This window comes from Geospiza fortis, unplaced genomic scaffold, assembly GCF_000277835.1.
Source record: "Geospiza fortis unplaced genomic scaffold, GeoFor_1.0 scaffold120, whole genome shotgun sequence".
NCBI lineage: Eukaryota > Metazoa > Chordata > Aves > Passeriformes > Thraupidae > Geospiza > Geospiza fortis.
The window spans coordinates 3,580,169-3,605,267 of NW_005054364.1; the positions used below are offsets into that span (position 1 = coordinate 3,580,169).

At 38.4% G+C, this 25,099-nt stretch overlaps 1 protein-coding gene across 5 annotated transcripts; it reads right to left on the bottom strand.

Annotated features, from left to right (window-relative positions):
• Window positions 1–1,069: 1,069 nt before the first annotated feature.
• STARD3NL (STARD3 N-terminal like) lies at window positions 1,070–25,087 on the bottom strand. Of its 5 annotated transcripts, none has more exons than XM_005424163.2 (9): window positions 24,957–25,087; window positions 12,688–12,984; window positions 9,879–9,956; window positions 8,002–8,079; window positions 6,194–6,247; window positions 5,985–6,102; window positions 4,348–4,446; window positions 2,276–2,345; window positions 1,070–1,559 (listed from the first exon to the last, which is right to left on the bottom strand). In XM_005424163.2, the coding sequence occupies exons 2-8, from the start codon at window positions 12,910–12,912 to the stop codon at window positions 2,293–2,295; spliced, it is 705 nt and encodes a 234-aa protein (XP_005424220.1). In that variant the 5' UTR covers window positions 12,913–12,984; window positions 24,957–25,087; the 3' UTR covers window positions 1,070–1,559; window positions 2,276–2,292. The 5 variants fall into 5 exon arrangements, with proteins under 5 accessions (XP_005424220.1, XP_030915445.1, XP_030915446.1 ...); XM_031059585.1 differs by having other exon boundaries at window positions 24,902–25,037; XM_031059586.1 differs by lacking the exon at window positions 24,957–25,087 and adding an exon at window positions 24,776–24,868.
• Window positions 25,088–25,099: the final 12 nt, after the last annotated feature.

Below are 25,099 nucleotides of genomic sequence, written 5' to 3' on the forward strand. Positions count from 1 at the left end.
AAAATACCCCCCCACGCCAAGGATTTTCTGTCACCAGTGCATACAGTTTGTTCTGCTTTGCAGTTTCTGTATTAATTCCCTTTTTTCCAAGTACTGAACTGCAGGAAGAAGCAGGCTCTGAGAATAGGCTGAACTTCTTAGATATGCAGAGCAATTCCATGTTGCAGAATGAAGAAGATGTTCAAGTAAAGTCATGGGTTGTGCACCTAGATGAAGTTCATAGGTTAAATTGAACCTTTGATCTCCTATCCCAGATGTGTTTTTCTCACTGAATTTAATCACATAATCTTTAGGGTTGGATTGGACATCTGGAGATCATCTGGTCCAACTGTCCTGCCAAGGCAGGGTCACCTGGAACAGGTGACACAGGAACACATCCAGGTGGAGTTGGAATGTCTCCAGAGAGGGAGACTCCATGAACTCCCTGGGCAGCTGTTCAGTACTTTCCCACTCTCAGTGTAAAGAAGTTCTTCCTCCTGTTGAGGTGACAATTCTGGTGTTTTAGGTTACAGTCATTGCTCCTTGTCCTGTCACTGGGCAGCACCAAAAGAGTCCGGCACCACCCTCTTGGCACCCGCCTTTGAGATATTTATCTGCATTAAATGAGATTCCCTCTCAGTCTTCTCTAGACTCAACAGGCCCAGCTCCTGCAGTCTCTCCTCATAAGAGATACTCCAGATCCTTGGTTAGGAACATTCCAACATTGTTAAATGACAGGGTTTGAGTTTCTCTTTCTTCTCATAGTTTATTCTTTCCTGCATCCTCTGAAACAGACCTTGGCTATTCTGAAGCAATGTAAGGGATAAACTTGGTCCTGGCTTTTATTTTCATTCAGCAATTACAGGAGCGAACTTTAGGAAGCGCATACTGAAGCCAATGCACCAAAGAAGTGATGTGCCACTATCACTAACATGGCCTCCCTACAGGCCATGTAGGAAGCACCGAACAGTACTATAACACATTTTGCACAAAATCTATGCAAACTGGAGTCCTTATTGCCCCACATACACAGAAGTGGTAAATGTAGATTTTTCCAATGACAAAGTAATGAAATATCATAATGCATTACTCATGTTTTAACATTTTTATTTTAGAAAGTGAACATATCCATTAAAAAAAAAGAAAATGCATGGAGTTAAAAAAAAGTAAACATAAACTAACGACAAACAGCAATAACATAAAATAATTTTATCTAGTGAGACCCAACAATTATTAAATATACTTCCACCACAGAAGTTTTACTTCATTATATTACCAGTCTCTTGATTAGGTACACAAGACAACACTTTCCAGTAATTACCTAGTCATTAGAAGATCAACTTCAGGAATCACTGAATAATAAAATACATTGTGGACAAATACTTTCATACCACCTGGGAGGCAACCTAATATACATATGTCAACAAGGTACATCTTAATGAGGTATTACAGTACATGGGAACCGTTCCCTTTACTTTCTAACGAGTAAACTCTCCTGTCAGCAGCTCTGCCAGCAAGTCAGCCACAGACTCTGTTGCCAGTTTCCAAACCCCCAACAATTTCCTGCAGATATTTTCTTTCTGTAACAGATCACACAAGTCAGGATGAATGAAGATGGGGGTAAACAAACAGATACTGTAAACAGGTAGGCTCAAAAGAAAAGGTCATCCACTCTTCCAGGTGAGCACTAGAAGGCTTCAAATCAGAAGTTTCAGCTCCTCAAGAACATTTAATACCTCCCCCAGCTTGAGCTTTGCTGTGAGTGGTGAAGTGAAAGCATGGGGCATGATAATTCCAGAAGTAAATTAAGTCATTTCCAAAATAAGGAAGTAATTTCATATTTAAACAAAGTACACTACAAAAATGTTAAGATGAGGCTGCTCCAGTGTAACCCATTTGTGGTACTAAACAGGAGGGGAAACAGCAAATCAGGTTTGCCCATGAAATCTTCAGACATATCTGTCCTAGATTTAAACGAAAGAAAACCTCTTCTTAGCATTCTTGTGCTTTCATCTCCAAAGAAGTATATCTCTTTGCTACCAAAAAAAGGAGCTTTTACACTTCTGGTCCACCACTGTTCTTTCCAGGAGAAACAAAAAATAAATGCAAAGGAGCCTGACTCTAGGCTCTCAAGAGCTTTGCAGGATTTCCTTCTTGAAGGCTGCTATGAGAGACAGACTGAGTTCAAAAATTATAAACTCTTAAGAGTAAACACACCATTTAATTTGTTTGAAAAGGAACTAGGAAGAAAAAGCATATCTTTAGGAATATTCAGGTTCTACACAAAGGAACTTACCTGCTTTTTATTATTTGCTATACAATTGGTTTTTCACTGTCTTGTTTTTCTTCAGAGTCTTCATCAGAACCTGAAAAGGAAGACAAGAATGCTGTAGATCAGTTGAGAGAAGTTAAAAGACACAAAAGCGTTAAGCTTTTTTTTTTTTGGACAAATTAGTCTGAATGTCTTCCATTTCTTAGAATAGCATATCAGCTGCATTTTGAAGCTCAAATTGTACAGAAACTGAATAAATTTACTCTTTCCAGGCTGATTTTCCACCTGCAACCTCCAGAATAGACTTGGTTACCAAGTAACCAATGTCAAAGATGAAGGGTCACCTCATATAAAGAAGCGGCTCCAGGGCATGTCCCTGGACACATGTAGCTTCAAGAAAGACAAAAAGAGACAAATATGCTGAAAATTCCAGCAGAGCTCATTTTATATGTCACCTCCTAAAAGCAAAGATTTGTTTTAGAAAATTTTGCCATATCAGTAGAGAGGTTTATCCCCTGCTGCACGATCACAGGGGATAGTTTATCTCTAAATATTTGTCAAATCAATATGTATGGCAAAGTTACAAAAAATTGCTCTCTTAGAATAATCCACCGTTTATCTTCTCAGAAAGAAATGCAGATTTTTGAAGAAAAATTTTAATCACGAGCTATTTTTACTCTACACTATCCAGCAGTTTCACTCTGTGCCTACTAGTGTGTGTTAGTTCAAATATATTAATCTGTTTCTTTTGTGTCTCATACCCATAAAGGGTGCTTAAAATATACTTGGCAGTCAGGGCAGACCTGGAGAAAGCACCCAAGCTGTTACTGAATCCCATTGGACAAGGTGAAAGTAATGGCACACCTACAGTCAATACATGCATACTGAAACACAACATCTCACTGCACGAGCAACACTGATCCAGCCACAATGTCTAGACAAACGTGTTAGCCTCACTAGCACTTCCTCTCACACTGGGTATTCTGTTGCTAAAAAACCCCCGCAAAACCCAGGCTGAACAGCTGAGTCCAGTACAATACTTCCATTATTCCTCAAAGCAGACCCACAGTTTTAGCTAAAATCCATTTTCACTTTGAATCGCTGGTTATACTCGACACTAATGCTCAGTGACCCCTAGATGGAGCTCAGAGTCATTCACTAAGCCAAGAAGCTCAGCAGAGAGAAACCAGACAGACATTAAAATGAAAAATATCACCAACATGTGTAACTATATACTGCAAGAGAGGCAAACTTACCGGTAGCAACTACCAGATGTTATTTTAATTATTTTGCATTATACAGCACAGCTTTGCAAAGGAGGTTTACATTTTAGGGGAAAAAGACTGATATAGGAGTTGGGGGTCACCACTGCATTCTCAGGTAACTCAAATTGATTCAATTAATTAAGAAATTACTTATTTCCTTGAAATGCTTGAGATGCATTCTTGGATCTTGCAGGATTTACATTTATTTTTGATTTAATCAGCCCATATCTCAACTAGACAAAGCAAATGATATGCAGAGATATATCTGATTTACTCAGACAGGTGAACCTTTTTCTAGAGAGAACGCTATGTCTTTTTGTTATGAGAAAAGACAAGAAGCTCTGATTGAAATTTCAGTTTGCCTTATAGCAGTTTCAGATTCATTGTCTATCCTAAGACAGTATAAAGCTCCAAATTTAGGCTGGATTAAATTGTGCATTGCTGCATAAATGCTGTTGCTGGCAGATAAGAGACCACAGAGTCACAGAACATCTCAGGTTGGAAGGGACCCACAAGGATCACCAATGGCAGAAGCAAACCATAACTGCCTTCTTTCAGTTGTGGTGCCATTTTATTTCAGACTTACCTTGCTTTTAGTCAGAATACGACTTAATTATGACTTATACACTAATCACATGTCTTGTAACTCATCTGGTAGACAGTAACTAAACTGAATTACTGAACAAAAAAAAATCTTGCATTTTAGGATGATAAATACAGTTTTCATTTAAAAACAAAAATATATTTTTCCCCTTCCCCTCTTGAAGGCCATGAAATATGCAGGAGTGTAAAGTGAATATGAAACATCTGCCACTGAGCCAATGTAACTACCTGCTACAGACTCAGGGGGAGAATAGAACTGTCCGTCAGAGAGGACTCCTGGGTGAAGAAGAGCTGCTCGTTCTGAAGCATCCTGTGCTATCAAAAATCCTAAAAGAAAAAAAAATAGCAGAAAATAATTCCTCAATGCTAACACAAAAAATCTTAAAGATCAAATACTGATGAAGAACCTTGAAGACTGATGTATTATATTAGCATACCTAACTAGTTACTTCTTTAAATAAATATATTTTTAAAATTTATATTTATAAATTTAAAATTTTATTTTATATTTATAAAAAGCATCAACAATTAATTTAACACATGTTTTCTATTTAAATGCTGGCAGCTAAGGTGACACACACTAGCAAAACAGAGATATTGCACCCATGAATTAAGGAATTTTTCCTTCTACTATGTGTGATTACATGATTAGGTTACCGTATGTAAATTCATCAATATTCACTGGCTAACTAAAACTTCTGAAATATATTTTTAATGGTCAGTGAAGTGCCATGCAAAACCAAATAATTTTCTCTCTTTGCCACTTATGACCCTTCACTACTGGCCTGCTTTCACCTATCTGTCTCAACATATTCAGTTTCTGCACCCTTCATGAACTATTTCCATGTGTAGAATATTTTGTCTGTGAATATTCAATATGAAAAAATGCAAAAGTCTCCAAACTGGTTAGATTTCTTATCTTATTTAGATAACACTGTGATGCAGCTGTATTTCCTCATCCCCTTACAAGATAAAAAAAAGTTACTCTAAGTTTCTTTTTCTCTGGGTAAACCCCACTATTCTGATTCAACCAACTTCTTTCTCAGAGCAGTGAAAAAGAAGAGGGAAGGTATCAAAGCAGAAAGACTGTATTCAGAGCACATAAAAATGGAGGCATCCATGGCCATATACAGTTTTTTGATTTACCTAACAGATAAACATGCCCTTCCAACAGAATTCCAGACTCTATTTCAGGTAATGATGAATAAATAACAGGTTGGTTGTATAATTACTCTTCTGCTATTGAAACTCACAAGCATCTGTAAGCTTTCTCTCCCTCACCACTCAAGCAGTATTTGCTTTCAACTGAAACAGTGGATTTCCTCCATTTTGTTGAATATATTGAGTGTCAGATGACCTGGTGCCTCATCCCAAAGGTTGAAATTCATACTTGTTCTGGTCTCATTCTGCCTGTGCATGAAACAGACTCTCCACAACATTTCTTTGCTTTCCCCTTTCCACCTCAAAAGAAGAGTTAGTGACATTGAATTAGTTATTGTGTCTACTCTTCCTAAAAGAGGAGCCGAACACTTTATGCATTATCTAGAAAATAAAGTTTTACAAGCCCAGCTTAGTTAAATTTTCATACCTCAAGCATAGAAAATTAAACACAGTCCCAAGTGCTTGAAAAAACTGCTCATCTGGCCCTTCTGACTTTTAACTTCGCCTCGCTAAATTAATTAACACCTCACTTCTTTGAAGGCATATGTTCCCCCTTACCCAAAGAGGAAAAAATCATGCCATTTGATTTAAATTTTCCACAGCTCTTCAAATTTTGAGAAGCTTAAAGAACCATTCTTCTGCCAGTTAACATGGGATCAAGTGTTGCCAACTGCAGTGACTGAAGGGAAATAACACAAACTTACTATTTTCTTCTTCAGCTTCTTGTGGTAACACTTTAAAGTCCAGGAACCAAGTTTCAATCCAGGCAAGTATGAATGATATGATGGGCAGTACATAGCCAAAAGCACCCTGTGAGAACAGCTAGAAAGAAAGAAAACATTACAAAAATTACTCTAAAGAATCTTGCTTTTAAGAAAACAAAGTAAAACAAACATTTGATTAGAATATATACCTGTGAAATAATTACTTTTGCTAATAAAAAGGCACTGGTCACTGCTGTTGTAAACTGAAAGAGACAGAAGAGATAAACTAATGAATGGATTTAGCTTCTTATTTCTGCCATTATCTATTAGTTGCAACTCTAAATATTTACTTACAACAGCAACATCACATAGATTAATAAAATGTAACAAGCATGATACAATTAACTTAAAGTGTTATCAAAATAACCTTATAAAAGGTAACTTTTAATATAAACACCTCCAAACATTGATTTCCACATAGCATTTTGTAGAATCTAAACTGCCTGCGTATGTAAATTGTGATCTTACTGTAAAACGAAGATAGTGTAGATTATTCATCAAGTCCCTTAAAAAAAACCCAACTATTTATGTATTTGGGAAAAAAGCAAACAGCAGTTGTTCCAAATGCTTTTCACTACCATCCAAATTGAAATATCCATTTAAAACAACAAAACATCTTTGTGGGAATAAATTGGAATAAATATTTTAATTCATGAAGTGGTATCTTAATTTTTTTTTAAGACTTGATATTCCCTGATATATTTTAAAAAATCAGCGTGCTGGATAAAATATCTTAAAAACCCCCAAAATCTGAAAAAGCAGTGAACAAGTACTGTTCACATAAGCAAGGCCTCTATATTTTCTAGCGCATTTGGGTCCAGCAATTCTTTAAAAAACAGCAGAACCAACTTCTGTTAATCACAGGTAGGATGTTAAAATTCAAAGCTTTGGCAAAATCTTCAGTGAAGCTTTATGTATCTAAAATTATGAGAGTGGGTTCACTCTCACCACCTCACAAACAAAGGCATCAATTTGGAGGGTTAAGAAAGACTCTAAAGCTACTCAACTAAGAGCAAGGACTTTTAGGAGGCATGCATTTAAATATAAGCACAATCAGAGCAGCAGCTGCCACTATGTACGTGATTGTGCCACGTTAGTAACACAATCTAAAAATCATGGCATGTAGTCTCAGAGTAGCATGCATTTAAATGTTAGCACAATCAGAGCAGCAGCAGCCACTACATATGTGATTGTGTCCTGTTATTAACACAATCTATAAAAATCATGGCATGTAGTCTCAGAGTACTAAGCAAACTGCATGCTACTCACTTGAAGAAAGTTACACATGAACATGCTCTACATGCACCTACCACAGTGTAAGGGGAAAAAAAAAGTCTGATTTACAAAGCACTAAGCCACCTAGTGTATTACAGCCTATAATATTGACTGGTGGAAACATCAATGTTTCACCAAATTTTGCATTCTTTGTCATCCACACCATAAAGCTGCATTAAAGATACTGGCTCCAATCCACTGTGGTTGCCTACAGTTCTTGAGAACTTCCTTTTTAAGAAGGGATGAATATTCAACCTTTTGTACTGGAGTATGAAGCACTACAGGTGCTAGTGCTCAACGGGCAGCAGCTACAACTTTTTAAAGAATGTGGGACTTAATGGACAATTCTTGTCTTCGAAGAAGGTTCACTATTACAAATGCAAATATATTTCCAACATTGATTGAAAGTCTCAGAGGTAACAAGCAGTTATCCATACTGGATTAAAAATAAACCTTCAATTTGTTTTAACATTATACCTAATAAGAACCACACCCACTGTTCTCTTAAAGTCTTGCCTTTAGGCTGACATTCTTCCAGAAAACAAGTTTTTAATTTGTTACTGTGCAACAAATTTTTTATATATACACCATCAAGATGATTCTTAACATACAAGCAGCACCTAAAATTTTGTCTGCTTGATCCATTCTAGGAAAAACTCCATTATGCTTGGCCACTACTCACAGCTATTGCCCACCAATGGCGCAGTCTGCACATTGCATATGCAAGTATTAACACCTTAAACCGAAAGACTGCCAGTAGCTATAGAGAGAGGAAAAAATATTGGTTGGTTAATTCAGAACACAGAAGAACCACAACATTCTCAGCTCACTGAAAATACTAACTACTTACAAAGAAACTTAGGACAGTCTAAGTTCTGTTACCAAGAAACAAATTTGAATGTGTCCTTATAAAACAGAAATAGAAGGTGATTTCCCATTTGTAAAGCAAATGGCAACACCCACCTGCCTAGACAGGCTCAAATGTGCAAGCATGTACCATTCCACGAATAAGTTAGAAACATAAGAAAGCTATACAAAGTGTCTTCATGATCAGTTTAGCTGACTGGAATCTAAATAGTTATGTTAATCCAGATTAACAGTTGGATGCAGTTAATCCAGCAAATACCTTTCACATCACTTAGCATCTCACTGATCTTAGCAGTGTGCCACTATACTTCTTGTATTTTGTGAAATATTAACATTGTAACAATCAGTTTTTCTTTATGTAGATGCCCACAATAACAAGTCATTCTATTTGCAACTAGAGAAAGGAAAGTTATGGTATTTGTAGGCCAGAAAATTAAATCAATAGCAGACAGATGAGATCTCTGAATCAGAGACCCTGAGCTTCAATTTCCCTGTTTATTTTCTGACAGTAGATTTTAGCTTCTGAACACATCTTTTAAAGCAAGTTGGAGACAAAGTGTGAAACAAATACCTAAAAATGAAGAGAAATCAAAGACAGCCATGGGCAGAGGTATGACAAACCCATCTAATCTTACGCAAATGTGTAGTAGAAACAGAGGAAATCCTGTAAAAATCCACAAACAATTTTGCAAAATTTTAAGTTCTAGTCCCTTCCCAGGGAATAAAAGTTTATTATTTTGCATTACATGTTCTTAACCCTTGGTTCACCTACAGGATAAAGTAATTTCCAGAGCATCAATGGCTACAGATAACATTTTTTGCCTTCTGCAGAATGCTATATCATGGAGACCCTGCCAGCAAAACAGTGGAAAAGGGAGAAGGAAGTAGTATGTAAGTTCACTTGACACAGCAAATGCCCAATGCAGAAGTAAGGATGGGGTTTTACACCAATTTCAAAGAGAGATTCCGGATATGGTCATCAGTACAAAATGACTGATACCAAACCAAGTCATCTCTGCAAGGCAAAGAAGATCTAGTAGAATTAACAATCTTGCCCTTTAGAAGAACTGTAAAGAAAAAGCTTTTACTCGGGCTGTGCAGTGCAAAATGCATTGCAGCTATAGACTTGCTTAAAGAAAGAAATTTCCTAATGCAATAGATTTCCTCTTATGTGCCTAAGGTACTTATACGTAGTAAGAGAGCATCATCATGTCATCTCTTTTTGCTGTTGGAATTAAAACATAGAACTCTGAAAAACCTGCCCTGTGCAGGCCACCCTGGGCACAAATCTCTCCTCATTGCAGCCACCTTATGCCCAATGAAGGACAAAAATATTGGTTTAAGCAAAATGATTTTAGAGTGGAGGGCTATGGGTCTCGTCCTCTTAATGAACTACCTTATGTCACACCAAAGTCACATTCTTGACCAGGTTTTCCATCTGCTTTTCCACACACCCCAAAGCTAAAGATGCAAATAGATTGGCCCTAAGCATTTCTATCTACAGGCTCCATGAGCCTGCTGCCAGAGCAGGATTGGGCAACCCCTAGATGGGTGAAACTTGGCCTTTCTGGTTTAAATTATCAAGAAGAGATCAACCCTTTCACAAGATTCAAACTAGGAAATATCTGTGGAAGGAGGAATGGGAAAACTATACTTTTACTGCTCCTTTTTCTTTTTTTTAAGAACACTTACAAATATATCAAAATATGAAGAAGAGTAGTCATAATGTAGGACTTCTTTCTCTAAGGTAGTCTCAATGCCTCCTTTTACCTACAAAGGAACAACAACACACACAGCTTCAGAAAACAAAATACACAGAAATATGAAGAGTAAAACTAATAATTCCCTGCTGATATACAAAAATATCATTAAACTAAATACAGAAGAGCTGTCTGCCAAGAATGATAAGGTCAAGACTACTGCTGTTTTTTGTTTTTCAAGATGACATAGACTTTTCAAAGTGAAAACATTTAGGATTATGATCTGGCCTAGGCAAGCAACATTTCAGGCTGTCCCAAAATAAAAGCAAACAAGCTACTGAGGGAGGAATAAATGCTTAAATGTTAAGGACTGTTAAAAAAACTCACAAAGTGTTTTACCTCTTATAAGGAGCATCAAAACAGCTGATCAAAAAGCCAACCATAACCCAGTTTCTAGTTAGTCACATGTTCCACATAGGAAACAGAACAGAAACTGAATTCATACTTCAGATCTCTTATCAGCCCTCACACAATTTGTTAAGAGAGCTGAGCCAAAAGATCCTCAGTAAAAAAAGCAGAAGCTGCAACTATTAGAATAATCTCACACAAATAGCTAACATTCAAGTTTAATTCTTCCATATTTGCTGATGAGATTCAAAATTACATCTTCCTTAGCCACCATGTTTCTTTCCAGTGGAAGCATTCTACTGTTCAAACTGGCCTTGAATGAAAATAATTTAATGTATTGCCTCAGAGAATGAGAAGGAGTATCTATCTTAGTTGAAAATTAAAAACCTCAGCTTCCATCTCCAACTGTTTTTAATATGAAATTCCATAATTAAGCACTGCATGAAATAGTTATGTAGAACAACACCAACAGAAGGCTTTAAAACTTAATTCGACTACTGTCATATTTTTAAGGAAAGGAGCTACCAAAGCACACCAACAACATATGCTCACTATCTCAAAGCAACACAGTCTACACACTTCCACACTTTTCCAAGTACACTGCTGGACAGTGTTTTCCTGAGACTAGTCACTCCACCTCTGAATTTCTTCTATTTCTTCTCCTCCTCCTCCCCTCTACGGCTACCTAACAAATAGCCACTTTCAAAATGCAGTTTTCCCTTGGTTGCTCTACTGCATCAAGTGTGATTATCTGTTTCCAGCACAAACAAGGAAGATCAACTTCCCTCACTCCAAGCTGTTCATCACTATGTGGCTGTGTGAGCACCATGTTAAAATAAGGATAAACAGAGAACCATGGAAGCCTTGATTTTTGCTCAAAATACCATGGAGCTACTCCCCAAAGCATTTAACAATAAGCTACACTACACCCAAGGAAACTGGATAACAGCAACAAAGTGAAAACAATGTTTACAGGAAGTCTCACAGCATTTCTGACCCATTACTTATGCACCAATAACACAGGGTCCTAACACAATGCTATTTGACTTCTCACAAACAAAGCAATTCAAAGAAAAACAGAACAAAAAAACCTAAGCACATGCCAGATCCCAGATATCAAATTTTAGCTTCTAATCTCATTGACTTCTAATGACAAAAACCTATTCTTTATTCTTGCTGACATGTGGCAGTATAAGACACTGGTTCATAATATGTTGTCCTGAAAATACAGCTTTTTACAAAGAAAACTGCTGTAATCTTGAGGTCCCTTGATACTGTAGCATTCAAAAAAAAACACCATGATACCATGAGTTGGTGGCATTTTCTATTCAGAATCTTCAGTATTCTGAGAGCACTCGTGCAAATCTGTACTCTGAAACCTCAACAAGAGATATAAACCCACTCTGTTCCTCTTAGTCGTACAAGCTCATGAGAAACTGGCCTAAAAAAAGAACTGCATCAGACTGCTACAACCACTTTTCCACCTAGAGAGAAAGTCTAGTCCCAAAATTACATCATTTGGGCAAGCAAAATTTTCTTTCTCAAATTAAATAAGAATGAATATTTTTCACTGTGTCAATGAACTATTGAACAGTCAGCTCCTGAAGCTTCATAATGTAAATCAATAATCAAGGTTATTTATCTAGTAAAGAAATGATGATAAAAATATTTACTCAAGACCTTTCTTTCTAGAAAAGGGATTCCTCCCTAGTGTGTCCTTTCTTAAATGCAAAATAGATTACATGTTAAAACCCAGCTCAAGAACAAGGATGCTACTTATGAAGTAACAACAAATGAGCTATCTATCCTGTTGCTTTCTGGAAATTTTAGAACAGCCTCATTTTCCAGATTACAAATGCCAGAGTTAAAAGGTGGCAACTTGGGAGTTTATGTTGTTTAAATGCACCCTGCCATCCATAATGTATAACACACGAAGTTTACATCAAAGAAAATACAACAAAAGAAAAGTTTTGGCCATTAGAAGTCTTTTCAGGGACTAACACCTCAGTGAAATATCACTGACTTAAAGTTACTCAGAAGGCAGAGTCTTGAATCCTGTTAAAATTCACACTTCTTGCTAAATTCAAAGATGTACAGTAACATTTCTGTTTGATGCCTGAAGACTACACTGGATTTCAAATGTTTTTTTCAGCATGGTTCACAGACTACAGGAACATCAAAAGGTTTCGTAATAAGAAGATAAACACATAACGAATAAAAGTAGATGCAATTGAGTAGGTACTATGTTCATGGACGCTTAAACAAGCTGCTTAAACTTAAAGTAGATACAAATAACATAATTTTGGATAGAAAGGAGCAACTTATCAACCATCTCCGAAATGAATAAAACCTTAATATACCGTCTAAGGGTAGGTACTGAAAAGACAACTCACATTCAATTCTATTATCCACAGTAAGGTTATGAATAAGAGATCAAATGTAACAAACAAACAGAAAGTCCTTCTGACATCTGATATGCCTTTCTTCTCCCTGCCTTCATATGACTCAATCCTTGCCATCAGCTGTGTGGGGTTGATGGAGTGGACATCCCGCAAGGAAGGACAAGATTCCACACTGCTACTGTGAGCATTTTCTGCATCAGCTGGGACCCGAATCATCCTGGGTTTGCTTAGAGTGGTCTTCTCCCAGTTTCACCATCACTAGAAGGCTGATCCATACAGGAAGGATTTCTAAACAAACAAACAAAACCAAACCACATTAGTCAATAAACCCCCATAATCCCAAGAGCTATTTTCATCTTACAATGTCAGTTCTCTTTTTTCTAAACTGATGACTAAGAGAATTAGGCAAGTAGGCCCTTGAAATTGTTTCTAACACAGTATCAAGCTCCTCTTCATCTCTCAGAGGATTTGTGAAGCAAGAGAATTAATATTCAATTAGGCCATATGAAATAAGGGACCACTGCCTAGATTTAAAGGGTCATTTCTCCATGCTGCTAGAGTGAGATCATTGAATAGAATGAATAAAAAGCATGATGCTGTGCATCCTTTAAGGTTTTCAATACTGACTTAAATGCTCTCAATAAATAGGAAGACAAAGGAATTTCCACACACAATTCCTTAAAAATAGCACTGTTGGTTAATAGCACATCCAGAGCTGACACAAACAAGAGATGAAAAGTCCATTAAAATCCTTGAGTAGCGTAGTAATCATTCTATAAAGCATATACACTGCTATTTGCTCTGTAAATTCAGCTGCTATAGCAACTTACATTGCCAGACAGTTTCTCCATTAAAAAAGTGCGTGTAACTAGTGGTTAAAGGTAATGTAATTACCCTAAGTCTCTTCTGACTACAAGGCTTTTGAAAGAATTTTCAGGCTGAATTTCCTATAAAACTGGGGCAGTTTGATGCATGATTCACTTAAATCCTCCATGAGAACATTTGCCCAATTAAGGCTTCTAGAAAGGGTGGACTCAGAAGGTCAAAAAAGTTTCATGGAAACACACAGAAAATTTAATTATATGCAAAATGCTCAGATGATTAAGCTATACATCCTGCAGTACAAGCCACATCAGACAAGTTTTTGTAACACTGGGGGAATAGCTTTTTGAAATTCAAGAACAAAAATTTGCCTCCTCCTGGGTGGATTATCTTTAAGTAAATTGTAAGAGATAGAGAAATTCTTCCCACTCCTGTCTTTCAACAGCGTTTCAACTCCAAAGCTGCAAGAACACAGTCAGCCAGAGCTCAACAGGGAGTCTGTAACACACCACTAGGCAAACACAAGGGACGATACAAGGACACAGGGGAACAGTAAAGGTGGTGTGGGGAGCTGCCAGAGCACACACACCACAGCTGAGGAAGACAAAGTCAGCCAGGGAGGGTCAATGTCTAGGTCAAGTCACACAGAAGAGCCTTTAGGGAATTCAAAGCACCGGGCAAGGGTGGACAAGCACAATGCACCTTTGTATCTTCCTCCTTTATTTCTACAGCAGCTGCCTGAAACATGGCTGGCAAAGGGCTGTAGAGGAGGGAGACATAAGTGCTGTGTGTTTGATCAGGTGCCTTGAGCACTGCAGTGAACTTTGGGCACCTGAACCCGAGGGTGTGAGCAGGATCACTGCACTCCAGTGTTGTAAACAGCACTTGCTTTGTACTGAAAACCCTCACACTAAAATGCCCTGCTATGTAACAGCAGCCCATAGGAAAATGTTTGGGATGAGACACAAACCTCACATCAGGCCATCAATGGTTATACTTCAAAATAAAAAGAAAATAAAAAGAAAAGTAACACCTGAACCTCAAAACAAATTCCATCTATATTGGCTAAAATATTTATTTTATTTTGATGTGGAACTCAGTGCCAAATATATAGGACGTTGTTACTTCCAGTCTGGATTATTGCTAGATACAGCACAGGATGGCAATGCAAATAGTACAGCCAGAGTGAATTGTTTCAGAATGTGCTAGTTCAGCATCCATTTGCCTTGTGGGGCCCCTTGCAAAGAGAAAAGCATGGTTTTAAAATGTGTTGGCTACCAGTTTGTTTTCAAGCATGACTCAAAACATCAGACTTAGCCTATAAATCCCATGTACTCTGAAATCCTCACTGCTGACAGACTTTTTTTGCCTCAAAGCCCTCCAGACAGGGGATACTCACAGTAAGGGAATTTGTCCCTAGTCTTGCTCTGCCTGTTGATCCATCAGATCCATGTTTGGACACATGGAAGGGCCTCTCACCACACTAAGCTGACATCAAAATGTTGTGATTCTTTAACTGAACAGACATAGCTTGGCAGCTTTTTGCACTCATTGCAACAGCTCTGCAAACTGATTAATCACCTAGTATGTGCTAAAAATTGTTTCCCATAGTTTCTCTCATTAATTAGAACAAAAAGTTCCTTTGTACCTGAATGACCTAATCAGTTATTTCATCACACCAACATTCTCAGATGGTTTCAGGTGGGTGCACAAAAAAATCTTAAATTCTTCTTGGCTGTCTTACAGGCACATGAGGACTGTTAAAAAGCAGCACTTCCCTTTTAGTGTTGGATGGTGACTTGGCCTGACACTTTCCTTCCCATCTGAGCACTACCAGCAACAACAACTCTCCTTCCTTGCACTTCCAAAGCACCAATCATGCCTCAACTCTCTCACCCATCACAAGTTTGCAGTGGGAGTGAGCTCTGCTCTTCCCTTGGCTCCATTTCTCCAGGGGTTCTTGCTTGTGCAAAACAGCCTGTGCTTGGAAGAGTTCCAGGCTTGCAGCCCCATGGGGAGCTGCCACTTTTCAGTGCTCCATGAGGGCAACACAAGCACCAGGCAGGCACAGGAGTGCTTTTTATGCATCCCTGGCCAAGAAACTCAGTGGTGGAACAAGTTTAGGAAGGCAAAAAAGGTGTGTTTGTCATTAAGATGTGTCACACTTCTGAAAAAAACCACACAATTCTTTTGCATGTGACTATTACTGATCCTTATTCTTGTTATTCAGGAAGCAGGCACTGCTTGGCCTAAATTCATGCTGCCACATTACTTGAGCTTTTGCATCCAAAGTGATAGACGACATTGTTATTGTTCTATTGGCATGGTTATTGTGCTTTTTAAAAACCAAAATAATTTAAAAACAGAGAAAAAATTATAAACTGGGTGCGACAATGTCTGGGGTTTGTGTTTTTGAAAGCCAAAATGCAAATTCAGCCAGAAAAAAAATTAATTATCAAATAAAGAGTGAAAATCACATTCTTAAAAAACTTCTGAGTTGTTTTTTTCCTACAAAGAGCCTTCTTTGTGTATCAGTCAGTTATCAACTTTCCTGTTTCTGATAAAGGCTAATATTTTAGATATTTTTTAGGGTGTTTCTACAATATCAGTAACATATTTTCAAGACAGCTTGACATCTATGGTCTGACCCAGTGTCTGGGTCTCTGATTTGAAGGAAACTGGGTTCACCTGGCACCACTTCTTTTGGCTCCAGGCAGTTCCATTGTTTGGGTTATTCTATATGGCAGGGTTCAGGAAGGATATGTGGTCAAAACAAACATCCTAGGAAGAAGTGATGTTTAGAGACCAGCACGCTCATTTTCTGCAGAGCCTAGGTGAAAGACACTTAGCAGGAAGATAAAAAGCCTATAATTCAGCATATTCCAAGAAACTCTATGGGCAAACTTGCCTGGAGATCATAGCAACCGTGTTGGATACAAACTGTGCCATTAACTCCTTGCCATAAGAGACACGTGAGTGCGACAGAAATCTGTTTTCCCCACCCAGGCCCACCAGCAAATGGCTCTCCACAAGATGTAGGGGATTTGCAATGTTCTGTAGCTGTCTGACTTTCCTTTGCCAGACTCCAAGTGATGGCTTTCAGGCTAAACTGAAGATTGCATTAAGCTGCTCCTGGCTACACCTGCACATTGTAATAATGCTTGTGAGCATCTGTTCTGAAAGAGTCAGAAAAATAAAATCCTGTTTCCAGTATACCTCTTGTGTTACATGTTTTTGAAAGTGTTTTCAAAGCTAAAAAAATCCCTGGCATTTCAGGTAAATAACAGTCTGGTTGTTATTTGACTCATCATGAGTGCAGAACAGAATATTCAGTTGAAAGGGACAGAAAACAGTCACCTTATCCATCTGCCTGACCACTTCAAGGCTGACCAAAAGTTTAAGTATGGCATTAGGGGCAATGCTCAAATGCCTCTTAAACACTGTCAGGCTGGGAGCATCAACCTCTTCTCAAAGAAAACTCTTCCATGGTTCAACAACACTCTTGGTAAAGAAATGTTTCCTCCTGTCAAGTCTGAACCTACCCTGATGGATGCAGCTTTCAGCCATTCCCACATGGCCTGGTACTGGGTACTACTGAGAAGAGATCAGCAACCTCCCTCTCCATTCACCACCTCAGAAAGCTGCAAAGAACAGTGTGGTCACCCCTCAGCCTCCTTCTCTCCAAACCAGATTAACCCTGTGTCTTCAGCTGCTTCTCACAGGGCATTACTTCTAGCTCTTCAACCAGCTTCAGTGTCCTTTTGCACGCATTAAAGGACTTTCACATCCCTTTTAAATTTTGGGGCCCAGAAATGCACAAAGTACTCAAAATGAAGTTGCAGCAGTGCTAAATAGAGTGGGATGATCACTCCTTTTGACCAGCTAGTTGTGGTGTATTTGATGGTTTGCCACTCCTGACTTTGAGCCTATTGTCAGCCAGCATCCCCAGACCCATTTCTGTGGTGCTGCTCCCCAGCCACTCTTGAAATTTGTACTTGTGGAAGGTATGCTCTATCCCAGGTGCATAGTCTGGCATTTGTTCTTGTTCAGTATCATGGTATTGATGATTGTTCAGCACTCCATCCACATCCCTCTGCAAGGCCTCTTGTCCCTTGAGAGTGTCAACAGCACCTCCCACTTTGGCATCATCAGCAAACTTGCTGACAGTGCATTGACTCCTGCCTCCAGATCACTGATAAAAACTGTGAAAGAACTGGGATTGAGCCCTGAGGAGTCCCACTGTCTACAACCCTTTAAGCCCTGCCCTTCAGCCAGCTCTTCCAGCAACCATCTACCTGCTCACAAGTCAGACTTGTCCAGAAGGATGCTGGGAAGTACAGTATCAGTCACCTTAATGAAATCCAGGAAAACTATATTCACCACCTTTCCTTCATCTACTAGGCAGGTGAAATGACAGAATCTACAAGCTTACTGAAGTTTAGAAACATTTAAGAGGGAAATAAAACTCCTGAAATAAGAATCCACATTAGTATATTTGTGATATGCCTTCTTCAAAAAATGTAAGATTTTAATGAGGCTTTTTTGTTTTCTTCATAACTGCATATATTCACTCAACTGGTAGTAAAATAGTTAGCTAAGTAAGTTTTCTATGCTGACCTAGTCAAAGTAATAGACAACAGCAGCATATTTTTCCTGGAAAGAAAGCCTCCAAAGTTTGTATCTATTTAAATTAAAGGTGTGTTTTACCTTTTTTTTTTTTTTAGCACTTAATCATTATGCCCGTAACTTAAGCTTCCAAACAGAGAATTAAATTCACAAACTTCCTATTGAAATACAGATTTTACACTTATTAATAGTTTTAACTAGTATAATAAGTATAATAAGTAAAAAGTAAGGCAAGCTAAAAAATAGTAAATCAAGAATCAAAATGATCAAGCTTAGGACTGCAGTCCTTCCCTGCCCCCAAAGTCTACTAAAGACTTTAGCAATACATGGTGAGAGCTTGCCCATGATTTCAAGCTACATTTACAATAACATCATTATTTTCATTCATACTGACAGAAGCAGATGGCACACACTGCATGTGTCAATTTTACACATATCTTAGAGATGGAACATCAGAATGCTGCTTCTCTTTTCTATCGTTATTCTACCCCTATTCCTCCAGTTTACTGTCCTTGGTTTAAATTATTTTTGTTTACTGTATTACTGTAGCATACATGAGCAACAGCACTATATATGATTTGTTTTTCTTTCCAAGAAGAAAACCACACAGAATTTAACTGAGAAGAGATAAAAGAAGTGATTAAAAACGAAAAAAAAAAAAAAGGATTACTCAATGGCTATCAGCAGCTCAGCAAAATCAAAACTGAAAGTGCCACACGGAGGCAATTTCGAAAAGGCAATGCTAACTTTAAAATATCAGATGAGTCACGTTTGCATAAAGAAACTAGGCACACAATGTAACACTGTGTCACAACTGCTGTTGAAACATATTGAACATCTGGAATACTTAGTATATGTGTCCGGACAATGCTACATATGGCCCAAATATTCCCACCATAAACAGCTTTTCTGTGAATGTTTAAAAAATAATCTGAAAATATTTCTTCTTTCCAATGACTAAAATAGGATGACATGGCCAATATAGTGGCCAAAATGCTCAAGTACTGCGAAAACTACTCGGTAGATTTTTACTGAAAAGCTGACACTGAAAGAGCAGCAATTTTCACTTGTAAGAAAAAAAAAAACACCAAACAAAAAATCCAAAACCAAACAAAAAATCCCACCAAAACCAACCAAACAAAAAGCATTTCCTTGCTAAAAACTTTCCTCATAAGGAGACAAATAAAACATGCTAGTTCTTTATCTAAGGACTGATCTATTTTCTGATCAAAGGGCTGACATTGCTGCTTACACTACATGGATAAAACCCAAAATTTCTCACAAGAACAGAGCTTAATACAGTAATTGGTATTGTAACACTAACATTCAAATATTTAAGTTATACTTAAAGACAGTTTCAGAAAATTTTAACATACCTAAAGGAAAATGGTCTCAAACCATTGTTTGCTCTGGCACCATAATGAAGCTCAACTTCACTCTTTATCTAGGCATAGACACAAATTGCTCTTGCCAACACCATGGACAGAATATACAATTATCTGTAAAGACTCTATATTGGAAGTCAAATAAACTGAGAGTTTCTGGTATGAAGCTGTATTAACCTGCAGGAGTATTAGCAGAAGGCTCTTGGTGTGTTTTCTGACAGTATCAGCACACACCCCGATTAATAGCCAACACAGATAAAACCAATACCTATGAAGTAATGCCGACTGTAAATCAGGGGGAGGAAAAAAACCCAAAGAGCTGGAGCCTGTCTCCAAAGCTTACCTGTCTCGAGAGTTTGCTGTTTATTGCAGCCCCGAGACACGTGAAAAGTCTCTGTTTTGGCCTGCGCGTTCGAAGAATGAGTCGGAATTCTTCAGTTTTTGGTCTCAGAGTTGTTTATTATATCTTATCTATAAAAATTTTTCTCCTGTCCAGCTGAGGTCCGCTCAGCAGGACAGCCAGAGGCACTGTGCCTGCCCCCAAAGTGGCATTATCTCTTTATACTACAAACTACGTATAACATGTTTACAATTACTTTCCAATACCTATCACCTATGTTAGACAGTGAACTTCTATTCTAAACCAATCCCAAAGCACCACCATGACAGCAGAAGATGGAGGTAGAGAAGAAGAAGAAGAAAGGCTGGACACGCCCAAGTCCCTCCATCTTGTCCCCAAGACTCCTATTCTAAAAATCCCAAAATCTATTTTTTCACCTAGTGATAATTTTACTATTACACTACTTAAACTTCTGTGGCTTTCAGGTCTTCATACAAAGCTGTCAATTTTCTCCACGGGTCATAATCAAACCCACAGGTGTTCTGGGCTGTGTGCCAGGGTCTCCGAGCCCCTTGGCAGGGGTCCCAGCAACTCTGGACACCCAGAGGGATGCACTGAGTTCCGACATACGTGGACACATTTTTTATGGTTTTCCACTATAAATGAATGAAATCCACTCTGCTGACATACACTGTCCTTTTTATTTATATAACTGCAAGAACCAATTTTCCTGAAATCTGCTTGCAGAGGATACATTACTAGTGACCTCCTGATAGCCACTGCTCCTGTTCCTGAACAGCACTTAAATCCCTTCCAAGCTGCACTCAGTCTCTAACTGTAACACATCATTGCCTCAGAAATATTTTAATGTTTCAATGCCTTTAAAAACACCATTTGTAGTACTGATCTGTCCAAAACAAATGTTCCTTAGTGAACATGAAGGGATATTAAAAAAACAAAACAAAACAAACACCACCAACAAAAAAACCTCAAACCTGGGCCAGACACTTTAATCAAAGTCAGACTGAAAAATTCAAACTGATGCACACCCACAAAATTCCCCGAACATAAGCAGAAGATACTGTAGAGTGCTTTGGCAATACTCTAGCTTTTCAATTTAGGAGGGATGACAAGTTACAAATATGTAACACATTCAGAGACTGGGAAGGTTTCCCACTGGAGGAGCAGGGCAAGATTTACCAGCATACAGGAGAGAGCTCCTTACAAAGAGTTTGGCTTTATCTGAGTGTTCAGAACTAGAGTAGCTCTGATTTATCCTGAAACAGCAGCTCTTACCATAAGTGACTTGTCCCTGTAAAAAAAAAACCAAAACAACAAACCACCAGTTTCCTTGAGAAAAATGTTTCCCTGATGTCCTATGCTCCAATGGTGACCTAGCAAAAGTAACAGGGCAATTGCACACATTTGTACTGAGTAATACTTTTCTCAGACCATTGAAAGAAGGTGAAAAAGAGAAAGAAAAAAAAAGGAAATACATTTTCAGGTTAGTAGAGCATCTGAGGAAACAGCAGTATCACCTTTCTCCATCTCAAGAGTAAAACTCCTAGATTCAGAAAGTCAAATCAAAGTGCTCCAACCTTGGACTAGTTTTCCCTGCAGCAAAAGAATCCTTGTGACTGAGCCATGTCCTGCAAAACACTATTGTCCTTTTCCAAACACTTAATTTTTTATTCTACAAGACCTGAGAAAAATGGCAGAGTAAACAGCTTGTAAATTTGGCATCAGCATTGTCTTTCCTCCCTTTCATCTCCATAGTCTCTTCCTCTCTGGACTGCTTCTTAAGAGCATATCCCAGGCTATTACTTTTAAAAGAAGCTCAAACCAGAATGAATGGCCTACACAGGGCTCAAACCTGCACCATGCCATCATTAGAACAGTGCTCTAAACAACTGAGCTAATATGCAACTATATCCTATTTTAAGAAAATACTAAAAATGAACAAAAAGGATGCACCATAACATGGATGGCTACAACGATGTTCCAAAGGTCTGCCTCAGATCTCAGCTGCACTGAAGATACTTAAGCATTGCAAACTACAAAACTGAGTCCTGTGCATGTTATCACTGTTAGGTCCTTAGAACACAGAAAGTATCCCAGGTATATAACCGGCAACATATCATCCCATTTACAACCTATACATTCCCACTGACAGTACTCACTTCAACTAATCAGAGAATGCTATGGATTGGAATGGACCTTGAAGATCATCCAGCTCCAACTCTTACTTAATTATCAAACCAAAACTATAGTTTTCTTAAAAAATAACACAACCTTTTCTTTTGGTTTAAGTGTTCTGGACTAATCTTGCCAAAGACCTGAAACTACATCAGAATTTTAAGGTTTAATACAGTCAACTCCCCATAGTTGTATTAAGATTATGTCTTGCAAAAGCAGGGAGGGAGAGGTGGGCATAAAGGGGAACTGGTACAAAAATAAGGGAAAGACAGTTAAAAAACCTCCAATGAATCTGGTCCTAACTCTCCTTCACATCTGCTATGTACTCTCTGAAGCTGATATTGTAGCCTACCCAACGCCAGCTCACAGAAATGAGGATTTCATGGCAAACTTTCTCCATTAAACACTAGATAAGTAGTAAGGGCTTAGTACCCATTCAGTTTCTCAGAGTTAACTGTGGGCCAAAGAAACCATTTAGCTATCAAAAGCACATCTATTTTATCCCAACTGCATTTCTCTAAGTACAAAACACAATTTTTAAAGACGCCAAACACCTCACTGATTGCCTCAAACATCAAGCATGATACTGGTTTATAACACTGACTACTCCTACATGTTTGTTTGTTCTTTTCCCACATCAACAACAAAAATATGCCCCATGGCTGCCAGCCAGATATACTTGGACAAGAAAATCTATTCTTTTGCTAGCACAGAACTGTGGGACTCTTCCTGAAATAGCTCAGGCATTTTATGTATTAGTGAGAAACACTCAGGATTCTGTCACTCCCTCAAGAACTATTCCACAAAATGGTGCAAAAGTTTATTCCAGGCAAACAACCCCTGAAAATTCTTCAGAGCACTTAAAGAAAACAGCATTTCAAGAAACTGACATACATTTCAGAAGGGGATAAACTTATGTAAGATTTTTTTCACTCTTAAGTCCTCTTTTACAGCTCTTGAGGGTGCTTCAAAACAAAACAAAGCTTCAGGTTTTACATTTTAGCTCTACTATTCTTTTTAAAGGACATTGTAAAGAAACAATTCCCTAGCCCAAGCAGCAACAAGTTCTAGCAAAGACCTACATCTGAACCTTAAGGAGAAAATGGTTATTTTAACACACCTCTATATAATTTATCTAACTTTTCTGTCAGTGCAAGATGGAAATTAACTTCTTATGTCTGAAGTGATGCTATTTTAGGCTAATAACTGAGTAGCTGAACTTAATATGGAGAGCATAACATCATTAGAAGATATTCAGTTGTGGTTTTTTGGTTCTAAGACTACTTTTTTCAACTTTTCCTTTTTAATTCTACTCCTAGCTGAATTTAAGACAGCAAGGCAGAGAGGTAATGTACAAGTTGTCTTTTAACACAGTTGCTAACAATTCCAAATTAAGAACAGATGTTTAGCACATGGAGTTAAATTAGAGAACGTTTAACAAGCAACAAATCTGTGATCCTTCAAAATGACTCATCTGAGTTGCTGGATGAGAAATCACAGTCCCTGCTGTGATTTTGATCACAAGTGTGATTTACCATTACCATGTCATCAATACCTTCTGCAAAATCACTGGTAATATCGTTCATGCTGACTTAATTCACTGAGTGAAACCCTTTAGTTGTGCTTATTAGAAACTAGATAACTGTAAAACATTTCAACAAATATATTTTAATAACTGTATGTTTAGCTAGGATGCTCTGACAAAGTTTAAAATGGTAAAGTCTAAATACATTCCTTCTCATGAATAAAGGCCTAGAACAATTGTGCTAAACTCATTTTGAAAAGATCATGGCTTGAGAATTTATGAAAATTAGACCACATTACATCAAGACAACCACATTTAAGCCCAAATGCACCAAAACAAATGCCTAATCCATCTGAGTTTAGTATTTCATCAATTCCAGCATTGTTAAAAGGTCATATATATCTTTCTCAACATGCCAAGTCTATAGAAAGCAACATTCATCCTGAAAAGGTCTAACACATGAATAACAAAAAAAATACTTAAAATTGTGGATTTGTGCCACAACAAGAGGATCATGGGTGCATTTTACACAAAGTAACTGGCCCTGAACACCATCAACAAACAAACAAACAAAACCCAAATCACTCTGCATCTGGCCTACTTAAAACTGCAAAGCTGATGAAAAACATCTACTAAAAATAGTAGCACCGCTACGGACTTATAAATACAAATGAGTCTTCTCATAATGTTGAATTCACTAACAATACCCCAAAACACTGTGATTTCCAGCACAAAATGACAATTTTCATAGCAATTAATATTCAACACAATATATATAACAAGCAGATATTACATAAACCAAGATGACAAATTTGCACAGTAAAAAGTATTGACAACGTGGTGCAAAAACACAGTGATGGTCTTATGCCTTTAAGCGGACTAACAAAATTTAAAAACAAATAACCTCTTCAAACAAGTTTAGTATTTGTGGTGAATATTTCCCAGGTTAAAGTCGACCACTGCGTCTGCTGACACCTGACCACAGTGAATTGGGAGCTGCCGAGTGTCAGCGCCCCATCAATGAGTAACCTGAGCTGCTGCTGGAGCCCCAAGGCTGAGGCTTTAACCCGCTCTCTCTACAGACGCACCAGCGTCACCCTCAACACGGATTACAAACGCTGCACTTCAGCACTGTATGACCCACTTTAAATTCGGATGCTGAACGCAGGCAGTGCCTCTCCGAACCTGCCTAAATTCAGCCCGACGCCAGAATTAACCCTCAGCACGACATCTTCCCGCGATGGAAGCCGGGGGGGTCGCAGGGCCCGGCTCGCTCACAGCGTTACCAGCAGGACAAACAGGTCGCCGTACCTCCCTGAGGATGGAATTGCTGGGCTGGAATCGCAAGGAGAGAGGAAAAGCAAACCTGCTCCGGGTCCGCCGGCAGGAGAGGCGCTGGGCATGCGGGAGAGGCAGCCCTGCCCGCAGAGCATCCCCGAGCGCCGCACGCACCCCCTTCCCGGAGAGGGATCCCCTTCCCGGAGAGGGATCCCCTTCCCATAAACGGAC

What these genes read in the sequence shown, in the direction of transcription:
- STARD3NL (XM_005424163.2), bottom strand. Translation starts at nt 12,912, where the DNA reads ATGATTCGGGTCCCAGCTGATGCAGAAAATGCTCACAGTAGCAGTGTG. An exon ending in CTTCATATTTTGATATATTT is followed by an intron (nt 8,080 to 9,878) that starts GTAAGTGTTCTT and finishes CTCTCTCTATAG; the next exon opens with CTACTGGCAGTCTTTCGGTT. An exon ending in TCCCCCTGAGTCTGTAGCAG is followed by an intron (nt 2,346 to 4,347) that starts GTAGTTACATTG and finishes CTTCCTTTTCAG; the next exon opens with GTTCTGATGAAGACTCTGAA.